Source organism: Opisthorchis viverrini (assembly GCF_000715545.1).
Source record: "Opisthorchis viverrini unplaced genomic scaffold opera_v5_306, whole genome shotgun sequence".
NCBI classification, from domain to species: Eukaryota; Metazoa; Platyhelminthes; class Trematoda; order Opisthorchiida; family Opisthorchiidae; genus Opisthorchis; species Opisthorchis viverrini.
The window spans coordinates 489,226-500,871 of record NW_008751964.1 but is presented as its reverse complement, the minus strand read 5'-3'; the positions used below and the strand labels follow the sequence as shown (position 1 = coordinate 500,871).

General features: G+C 44.9%; 1 protein-coding gene across 1 annotated transcript in view; it reads left to right on the top strand.

Moving 5' to 3' along the window:
- Positions 1 to 2,498: 2,498 nt before the first annotated feature.
- Positions 2,499 to 11,646, top strand: part of T265_09823 (hypothetical protein) — a gene marked incomplete at both ends in the record, with an annotated part of 78,448 nt that continues 69,300 nt past the window's right edge. Inside the window, 2 exons of the mRNA XM_009176006.1 lie at positions 2,499 to 2,735; positions 2,929 to 3,255. Of these exons, the coding sequence (XP_009174270.1) occupies positions 2,499 to 2,735; positions 2,929 to 3,255 (564 nt within the window). The remainder of the gene's footprint in view (positions 2,736 to 2,928; positions 3,256 to 11,646) is intronic.

The following is an 11,646-nucleotide window of genomic DNA, read 5'->3' as shown; positions in this document are numbered from 1 at the left end:
CATCTGTTCGTATGCTAAGCCCATACCTGTAAAATACACAACCGCACTTAGCGAATTTTTTTCCATTCGCTGTTTGATTCGGTACAAAATTAATGTGTGGTTTCTGGAACCGCTCTCACTCGATAAAGTTTTTGGAAGGAAAATATATAATCAACAATAATTCGCGTGCACCTTCCGCAATATCATTAAAAACACAATTAAACAAAGTTGTAGTCGCTACCACAACTAGCGGTAAATAAATCCCGTTGTCTACAAGTTTCGATTGGTGTCCATGCCAAAGCCCGGGTGGCACTTTGTAAGGAATAATTAATACTTGCTGAATTAGTCCCACTGGCGTTAATGCTTGAGGCACCTGTGCATCGGCGACCTGATGATGGGATTCAGTGATCACACTCATTGTTTGACGCAGCAAGGTTAAAGCCAAAGAGGAGTCTATACTAGCCAATCGTTGAATAATGAAGTACAGACTAGAGACCTAGGATGAAACGACCATGTGGGTCCACAAGCATGCAACAAGGTCTGGTGAGCGGATGGGTACTTGGCGTCAGATTCGCCCATTTGAAGCACCAACTTCTAAGTTAGCTCTGCTTATGCTTCTCGATACGGATATCGTGAAGATTAATATAATCAAAAGATCCGTCGTCCTCATTATAAGTCGTACCCAACCCATACTGAACCACAGTAGCAGTCCCACCACCCAGGGGCTCCTTTCCCTGAAACCGATCATGTAACTTGCGTTCGTCAACCGACACTTTCTGTGACGTTCAACATCCGGTTATGTATAAACAGCTTCCACATATCAGACACAAACTTTTTGAAGCCGTTTGCTATTTCAGACTATTTTGAGGCTCCTTTCTATTCCTGTTTGTGCCCCATCGAACTCATCGTTCATAGCAAAGTATTTCAACCCAGCTTCACTTCAGCCATCATGTCTATAATATCCGAACAAATAAGCCACTGTGACGGCCAAACATGACGTGATATGTCTGTCCCTGGTAATGACAATGGACCAGCTGGGAACTGCATGGATAATTTTTTGCACTGACCAGGAAACACACGATTTAAGTCACATCCACCGCAATACCACTCTACCAGCTTTCGTCCTTTAAGTGGTCCTCTGAAGCTACGCGCTGGTCTTTAGTTGGCATAGCACTTGACACTTCGGTCCCGCCAACCAATAAATACTCTGCTGGCCTGTTTTCACAGCTCTTCTCCTTGTTCAGCTGCAAATCGTATGTTTTGTAACGGCAATATGAAATATACTACAAAAACAGTAGCAATAAAATAGATCACAGGTAGGTCTATACAATTAGCCCGCCGAAAACTATGAGGCGCTATGCTGACTAAGGGATAGAGTTCAGCAACAATTTCGCCGGTCCGCGCTCTGGGAGTGCCCTCCTTTGTGAATCGTAGTATCTAAATACATGTTGTATTCTGGCCTGCTGTTTTGCACAAAGCTACATGACCTCCGATGTTAGTACTATTGCTGTGATCATACTACGATCTTCAATTTACCAACAACCCGCCTCAAACATATCCAGTTTTAGCACATCCCGGTTGCGTATTTAGAGTTAAAGGTTGAAAAGAGACTCTTCACAAATCAAAATTACCCAGTTTTAGTGACTGCTTCGTAGTTGTTTGGCCCTGTTAAAGCGGTGTCGTCAGTTGCACAATCGACGGTCGCTGACACCTTTAGTGACATACAAATGAAGCCCATCTGATTGCCATGAAAATGACGTATAACGTATGTTTGTTGCACATGAAAAATCACACCTCCTATCATAGCTACGGGTGACATGTCTATGACGCACAGCGTCGACTCCTGGCTATGTAGATTCTTGGGTGTTGTGTAGACATAAAAGCAGAAAAATTTCGGTAACCGATGCACCAGTTCGCAGTGCAGTGTACTGTTTCTATTACCGAAAATGCGGGCTATAAAAATTGTTACAGGAAAACATAAAAGAAAGAATAGGAAAAAAGTTAACAAGAAGTTGAAAAATGAAAAAAACGGGTAAAATATTAAGGCAAAACAACAACCAGATTCTTGGTTACACTTTCCCATCTTCCAAATCCCTCTGACTTCATGCACTGTCATCTACTTTCTTGAAATAATGCTAGTCTATTACTGCTTCACATCCTCGTATTTCAAACAGGACAGCCGAATCGACATCAGCCACAAAGACTTAGCGTTACAATTGGTTTGCCTTCCACGAAGTTGCAAGTAACTTTTGGATCTGGCACTTACTATCCTTTTGTCATCAGCATGTGAAGATAAAGGAGGAAACCAAGACAGTTATTCGGTACCCAAACACCTATGATTCTGGAATGTTGGATGGATTGTGTTCAATTACGCTGCGCTGAGACAAGCTAACCGATTGGATCGAACCAACGAGCCTTAGAAAGCGCGCTGGGTTCGGATGTGAAGGACGCGTTGGTCTGACAAGGGTGATGGGTTGGTGGATTTCGTGGTTCCTTACAATCATCGGATTTCCCTTCATATGTCTCTTCGGGATCTTAAAGCATGGATATGTTGCAGTGTACAAAACGATAAACAGCAGTATTCTGGTCGAAGTTTTTCCTACTTTGAGTTCTGCATATGTAGGTTTCTGCTGCCGAAAAGTGCAATCAAAATTAACTTAGAATATCACCCTCTTAGTCGTATCTGTGACATTTGTTTGCGCTGCAACACTGTTCTTTTTTCGAAGGGTGAAAAACGAAGGTCTGTCCTCAATTTGGTCCGTCAACCATGCTGTATTTAGTTATCAGAAGGCCAAATTTTTCGCGTGACATTCCCCGGTTTAGAAAGCGTGACAAACTGCGGTACTATGCGGTTCACTTTGGCAGAAAATTTAGCGGGTTCACGGAGAAGCTTAACAGCATCAGCTCTCCTGACGCTCGCCGTGAACTTATGGTGGCGTTTGTTAAAAGGTACGTTATGCGCATTTGGTTGGCATTTTCAGGTTGCTTCATATTCCAGATGAAATGAACTCCATCACGTTAAATCCTTACCGGCTTCCAGAGTCGTTTTATGAGCCGGACGAGGACGAAGATTCATCGTATCCTGATGACTTGAAGTTGATGATCAGCTCCATCAGAGTGTTCGGGCACCTTGAGAAGTCTTTTTTCATCGATTTTTGCAAATTTATTGAGACCATCCACTTGGAAAGTGGTGAACATTTATTCCGGATTGGAGAACAGGACGATAATGTTTACGTCGTTCATACAGGAAGGATTCAAATTTTCATCGTTGAGCGCGTAAGTGTTTTAATCGAGGGCTTTCGTCAATCGTCGTATTGTTTCCGCATGTACTTTCCTGCATTCCACACAAGTCACCACCACAGGATGTCGAATACCTCCGCCGTCACCACTATCGAAGACGTAACATCTGATGCCTAACACCTATGGTTTCCTTTCGTACAACCACAATACATTCAAAGGTCGTATTACGAGAAAAAGAAACAAAAATATGCTAAGAGTGGATTTGATGCCTGACTCCACCTGCTTCTGTCTAGGCTTTGGCAAAATGGCAGTACCCCTGCATCGTCCTCCCTTCAGAAGGCTTGGCAGCTGCGCACCGAAAGAATGTTCCAGTTGAGTGGTTAGTGCCAACCCACCACAAACACTAGGATGCCTCCAGATATTCCCGTGGGCACTGTGGGTATAACTAACAATTGCAATTCCATTGATACCTATTAGCAACCATATCTTTCAACGTCTAAGCATGTGCAGGAGGATCACGTGGAACCCAGTCTTAAGAGTGGATTGCACCGTCATTACACAGGATTTTCGAAATCGCTTTCACATCCCTTTGCCAGGCGAATGGTTGGTAACATCTGCTTAGGCCACTCCGAATGGGACACGGGAAAAAGCGCTCTTTTGGCACATGACTATTCGGAATGATCAATATACGGCCCAATTAGCGCAGCTGGTATTGCGCGGCATTTACTTTGAATTAACCTTCTCTTGCCTAGCCGTACTTCACTTTTCTAAGCACTTTATTTCGGGTTCACCGGCATCAGGTTGAACGAGCCCTGGAGGATGAGACAACGCCTTCGAAGACCTGGACACATCCCATTTGGGTTGTTCTCACAGGCCATCTCCCTTGTCATACAAAAAACACTAGCTTTGAGCTCGAGGTAGTCCGTTTGCCAAGGCTCGAAATGAATGACTGGAAGGTTGTGGTTCGAACAGTCTTGTCTGTTCGATTGTTCCTGCCTAGGTTTGGGCGCCCTGGCAGTATCAGCCCGCGTGGTTCGTTCGTGTTGCACGATAAGCGCGCACCAAAGCTGTCACAGCTGAAGGATTTATTTTATTTCTTTCTGGGGTAGCAAACAGTTCTCTCGTCTGAATTCCACGGATTTGTACTTAGAATAATATGTCTAACCAACCTGCCTCTCACCTGAGACATTTGGACCAGGGACGGATGTCATTTACCCGGACTCCTTGAGGGTGTTCGACGGAGGACAGCATCACATGCTGTTTTAGAAACTAGCTACTTATGGTTTTATTGCCTGTCTTAGCTAGATGAAGGGTTGTCTGAAGCACCGCACCGTCGTAGTTTGCTGTCGTGGCTCTTTTTAGCGATTCAGCCATTCAGCTATACTGCAGCGTGTTCATGTGATATAAACAGAGCCTCATGCCAGGTTGGTCAATGGTAGAGGTCTTGCCAACAGTCTCCTGACCCTCTATATTGAAAGATGAAACATTCGTGACTACTTGTCCTTTAAATATGTAGACTACGCTGGTGGTCTTACGCCAAATTCGACTGCCTTACGGTTTTTTGAGCCATGGGATTTGATTTACGGCCCTGAACGCCTTGGCACTTTCCCAAACCACGTGCAGCCGTGGATAATGCAGTTACATATGATGATCTTGTCAGAATTTTGGATAAATGTCTGCCGTCTTAATTTGGATATGAGACTCACGGACAACGGAAATAATCTACTTCAGATGTGTGCCGATCACAGACTGTTCCTTTGCAGCACCCATCTCCAGGACCGCAGAAATCGCTTGACGACGTGGTGCTCATCAACTCACCAATCCCGAATCCAAATCGACCACACCGCCATCAGTTGCCGGTGGCGAGGGCCGACCACTGCCCGCCGCTACCGGAATACCAGCGTGGCCTCTGACCATGCAGTTACGCGCTGCTGCATCTCAGCTCTGACGGAAATAGGTCTGATAAAGTCGGTGCAGGTATCTCAAAGTCCGAGATCACGTTTGATGTTTTTCGTTAATTGTACCATCATAACGACGTATCACGCAGTCTTAACAGTTGTGTGTACCAAGCTACAGCAGGTGTTGTGTTGTTGTATGGTTGCTAAACGTGGCCTCAGAGGACAGACGATGTGAGGCCTCTTCGGGTGTCTCAGGGGCTTTACTGCTTTGGATGGCGTCAACAGGTTTATTACAAGGTAATTAGAAAAGGGTTGGTTGTGTGGTAAGCACTTCAGTAGCGGAAAACATCCAGCTCCATCAACCGCGGTGGATCAGTCATGTGCTGCGCATACCGAAACGCCGTCTGGCTAGACGATTGTTGTCCATGTCTCCTCCACATTTTCGCAAACCGCAAGGTGGACAATGTATCACTTTTACAGAATAGTGAAAGAGATTACAAAAGTTTGTTTTGTTGGTGCGGTACGCCTTTCAGAATGCGATCCGCGTGACCTTTCCGGAGCTTGGCTGGAGACAATGTAAGAAGTGGCGACTGACCGGTCTCAGTGGCTTTCGTATTGTCATTTCCTTTCCAGATTGCCTGATTGAGCGCCTGGAAGTGTAGGCACCTCAGAATGCTTGCGATTGTTCATCACTGGGTTTCCTCCCTCACCCACTCTTGTCTGTTTTCTTGCAAAGGTTTGTAATATGGTTAGACAAACTGTGTAGTCGTACGGCAGTGAAGCATCAGGGTCAACACTGATGTTGATGTCTTTGACCACGATTGGTGTTGATTGCCCAAGGTTTAATGCTGATATGCATGAATGTCTTGTATATTTGTATCGATGAAAATACTAATCATAGTTCCGCTGTAACACTTTTTCGGTGCCTGACTGTGATGTCACCCTAGGGAAGCACGGGGCCTCAGGTACTGCCAAGTTTCCCAAACGTGGACAGAAGCAAGCGGGATATCAGGGTTGGTTTCGAACCGTGAACTTTTGGGTTAGTAAGTTCAGACCCTAACCACCAAGACGTTTGGGCTCAGTCCCCTTGCAGAATGTTCGCCAACGATATCAAGCTCCAAAGAGCCACTTAATGCTCAGAATACCAAAGGATTCCCCATGCCTACCTTTTTCGCAGCCAAATAGCCAAAAGCGAACTAACTGCCGTCCAACGACGAACTGTACGTATGTCTTCACTCACCCCCTGCACTTTAGACCCCCGCTTAATTGTTAGAGCGCGAATTAACTAACCAGAAGGTCCGTGGTTCAAACCCGACCTCTGCCTCTCGACTTCCTCTGTCTAGGCTTGGGCAACCTGGAAGTATCCTACCCCTCATGCTTCCTTTGGGTGGCGTGACGGCTGGGCACCGAAACGTTACAGCTGAACGATTATATCTATCATTATCTTTCACAAAATCGTAGTTGAAAGAGCTTTCGAATTTGCCAATCAGCACGATCTATAAAATGTGGCTCCGTGGGAGAACGGTACTGAGCATCGTAACTTCCACATGCATCAGACCTCATGCCTAATGTGCCATTTAAACCTGGAAGCTGTAGCCGAAATATGACAACAGGTTGCTAGAACAAACTCACAAAACTGGTCGGTGTCTCTACTTGGCCTCCTCAAGAATATTCTAGCCTGACAGTCTATACTCGGTTGCTTGTAGGTCACGGGATTGTTTTAACTTTCTTTTCTAAATCTTTCACAACCATATCCAGTCGTATCACTATCTGCTTGCGTTTACCAGTATGACGAACCTCCGCGAACGCCGGAAAAAAGTCGCCCACTAACCCAGCCATATCGACTTCTGTGGTGACTTCCGCTCTGTGTCTGACATTTCCGGAACCCCTTGACTTTTGTTTTATGTATACCAATGCCAGCAACTTTCAAAACACGACTCAACCAGCACATTTAGTCGGTGCAGTTTTCAACCCGCAAATGTCGACTACATCCGATAACAGCTGATACACTATGGAACGAGAAAGATGCACTCTGCATGCAACCAATCAAACCCAGTGAAAGATAAAGGCAGCATTTGCTCATTGTGGTTATTGCTCTTGCGAGATAATCTTATCTTGGGAGGTTTGAGGAACTGTCCAAACACTGCGCTGCGGTGGTGTTTTGTCGGAGTGATTAAAAAGGCTTCAAGACCGTGAAGAGTGTAAGGTGAAAACCGCCCTTGCCAGATGCGCTGTTTCATCTAAGGAACGAAATTTCACGCCAGATTACTATTACTTGCGGAGCTAAGTGCCGGTTTTCCACCCAGTTTCATGAGACTATTACGAAGATTGTCTTGATAAAGACCGACCGAACTGTTTTCTAAAACGTCCACCCCCATCGTTGGAGTCAAAAGTCGCGTAGGAATCCCTGGGACATTCTCTTCCGGAATGGTTAAGCTGATCATTTAAACCAGCTTCAATAGTGTGCTCCTGTTTCCTGCCGCGAAATCTTTTCATACTATAGGCTTTCGCAATGCATTAGGTCCCTTTCATATTTCGGGCCATTAGTGAATGTGAATTCACCGGCATCATGCATTTACCCTAATGGGTTCCATCGCTATACTTACTAGTCACTCCACAGTTTCTCTCAATTGAACTATATGGGGACTTCGTAAATGATAATCTTCAAGTAAGCTGTCCTGTCACTGGGTATGCACTTAGCAAGGTGAGGCGTATGGCTCACCTTTGGCACCTTTCAGTGCTGTCGGATGTCGGATATCCGTGATGATATGTTCCGTAAGATCTTAATTGATTGATCCATAGTTGAAGTTTGTTCGGTCAAAGTGTCTGAAGCGCACGCCATGTATGCCAGACGACCACGTACTAATAACCGTTTTTTTATCGCCTAAGCTCTTGTTTTCAAAGTTTCGCAAGAAAAAATTCATGACTTCCTAGTCTGAAGTGCAAGCTGTTGTCCATTCAAGTGCTCTGGTTTCTGCCCACTCTTGTGGGTGGAGGCCATGTGATTCCTCTTCCGTGGGGTTAAAAACCGCATGTGGCATTGCACACTCTTATCTAAGAGACAGTCGTGATGACGCGTCCTAGTCGAACTATCTGGCCGTTTTTCTGGCGTTTCCTCTTGAGCTTCTATTGTATGTGGTTCGTCAATCGTGCTGGATTAGCCCAGTTTACAGCATTTTACTTCAACACGATGCTCAGATAGGTTTATTTCAGTGGCTGTGGTAGGTTTAGGCACTTTGCTCCTTACCGCCTTCCTTAGGGACATAGGAATGTTTTGCAACAGACCTCTTCTCACTCTTTACTATTTACTTCCATCGGGTGGGCATTGTAGGAAATCACCACTCCGCTACTGCTGTGGCGTTGAATACTGTTCATGATAGTCGTAAGATCTGTTTACAGTTTGAACCACACCCCTCGGTTCGGTCCGCCAATCCAAATCTTCGGGTTTGCATGTCGGTCTTTCACTTAGTGAGAAATCGCTCTGTTAAGCGATTTCAAGGACTCGCCGTTAACACTAACTAGTTAAGTACAATGTCAACTCGGTCCACTTTACTTGCTTTATTCTCACAGAGACCCCAATCTCCCAATATAGTGACCCTACCCTCCTACAACTTTCCATTGTTTCTGTCCAGGCTTTGGCAGCCTGACAGCATTTCAGGCTTCGTGTTTCCTTCGGGTAAAGTGGCAGCTAATGACCGAAAGGCTGTCACAGTTGAATGATTTTTAAACCCGTCTCTCACCTTTCTGTAATGAACTATCAACTATTTTGACGTTAACTCCCGATACATAAATACTTTTGAATGACGACTAAGTTTTCTCCGTTTTGGTTTTGCTAAACGTTGACTGAACGGATGCTTCATCCCGACCCTAGTGTGAAAGTCTGCATTCTCGAATGACCCCCGTTTTTTTCACACTTATTCTGCCGACCGTCCGGCCAGTTTTTTCGCCACCAACTCTCTTACCCAGTTTGCTTTCCAACCCGTATTTTTGATCGCGACGGCCGCACTCTTCGGACGCTTAATCTTTTTAAGCGATCCACCTAATAACTGTGTCCATAAAACAATTGACGATGCTGACCTCTTCTGTCCCATTGGTTCTTCTACTTACTGCCGTAGCGATCTTTCCCACTCACTTCCCCTCTCAAGACCATATTTCCTCTCTCTTCACGTAACGTAGTGATGCTCTTCCACTGACTGAGATGGTATGTCTAAATTTATTAGCAGTTTTCCTCGGAAGTGCTGTTTCTTCGAGGACGCCGCGTTCCCCCATCCAAAAAATATCATTCTCCTTTCTGACGGCTTGAGCCAAAACCACTGAAGCAGTCATCCCCAAAATGGTTTCACTATGTATGTAGTAAAGAAGAAAAATGGATTTTACAGGTCGTCATTATCATCGACAGCATGACATTAGTGTTCAACACCGATGCTTTGCTGCCGTAGATTTTACAGGTGTTGGCGGAAGTATCCTTGTCGACATGTGCCGATTATGTTTCTAATCTGTTGCTCATCTGTAATCAACAGAGTTAAAGATGAATTCGTTGCGCGAAAGGTGGTCCAGCAATCGAAAGCACAGACTGGAAGTCATTCCTTCTGGAGTGTGACCAATTCAGTCAGTTTCAACGCTTGTCCTCCACATCTTCCATAATTTACACATTCAGAAGTCCCAGGTCACTGCCGTCAGGGGAAAACAGAAATTGTTCTGCCGATTCTCATCTCTATTTAGTTCTGTACTGGTCCACCCATCCCTTTTGGACTCATTTTTTCTGATTATCAATACGAGGAGTATTCACTGTCTCCTCTCAAAACTGATCGACTCTAAATCATCTGGTTCCGATGGTATCCCTTCTTTTTTGTTTTGTAACTCGGCTCTTGAACTCGCCTCGGTCATCCGAAGCGTGTACGGTTATTCTTACTGGTATTTCCCCTTCCTAGTGGAGAAATTTCTTTGTCCTCCATGTTCCCAAACATGTCTCCCGCTCTGACCCCCGAAAATGCCGGCACATCTCCCTATCCTCATTGTGTCCAGATCTATTGGAGGGATTTTAACCTAACCGCTTCACAATCTTGAAGACTATGCCCTTTTGAGTGGCTACCAATATAAGTTCAGGCGCCACCGGTCAACTGCTAATAAGTTAGCTTACATGTCACACGTGCGGTCTTCCTCACTTGGTTCTTCTGATGAAACGGATGTGGTTGCCCTCGATATACCGAAGACATTCTGCTGGATCCGGCATGCGGACCTCCTTGTTGTGCTTCCCATTTACGGGATTTATCCGTAGTTGATCACCTGGATTAGAAGTTTCTTGTATATCCGTTATATGCAAGTGAGGATAGGTGACGTTACCTCAACCTCAGAAAGCCAGCACTGGAAAGATTTTTGCTCACCCCACTTTGTTCCTTCTTTATGTGGACGATTTCTGTGTGCCATTATCTCTATCCGTGACTTAGATGATGCAATTCAGCGCTATGCCTGCGACTCTGCTAGTGCTTTGCTCCAGTCTGACTGTGCGACAACCGGGCACAGAGCATCATTTCCCTAAACACCGACCCGACCAGCACCCTCGACTGGGGATTTGCGATCTTAACAACGTGTAACCCTCCGGAATCCCTCCATATATTCATCCTTCATAGTTTCAGTCCTGATCTAAACTTTTGATTGCATCTTCCACCATCCTCCGCTTCTCTTTATTCACCTTGATTTGCCTTGAAAACTTATGAGAACTTATCGTGCTCCACACTTGTCAAGGTTCTCGTTCAATTTGGTGACGCTCATCTAGCCACTAGTCACTACTACAGTTGAAAAGCTGTCCTTATCTCGTCGCATCTTTACAACTGTTTGTCTTTTGCCTAATTGATAACCTTCAATTATTCAAAAACCGACTTAACGTCCATCTCAGTCCCTCTTGAGGTTTGTTTTATTTAATTTACCGCTTTGTATTGCATTGTGTTGTTACTGACTAGGAGTTTTTGGCTGAGGGTCCTCCATTCCTCCATAGTTCTCCTCTGTGTACTCCACTATCCCTTCATTTAATCACCATGCCAAACCTATAAGGTTCTCTGTCCTGCGAGTTAATGCATATGGACCTTATACTTTTCACCGATTGAAACTGAATGGTACGAGAACAACCACCGAATAATGTGGTGTCTAGTTTATTCCCGAGACACCAATTCTGCCCTCGTTTCACTGTTTTTATTGGGTCGTGTATGACGTCAAAGGTGTGTGTCACTATGCAGTTCATCTTGATCCCTTCAACAAGGCCACCCAGCTGCACGATTTCTTTGCTACCCCCAGCTACGTGTTCGACTGGCTCCCTTTTTCGCTGGCATATTACTGTCTGATTATGATGGGATTTGAGTGTCAGCGATTTTAGTTTAGTAAACTGATGGCTGTTCCATGCACAGCATCCATTTTTCTGCGGTTTAAATATTCCTGAAGCACCGGTTATATTTATGTTGCATAAGTCTAATTCATCATGCGCACACTTCCTTGGATGAGTGAGGTGACGTAGCTTTGTATATATATATATATA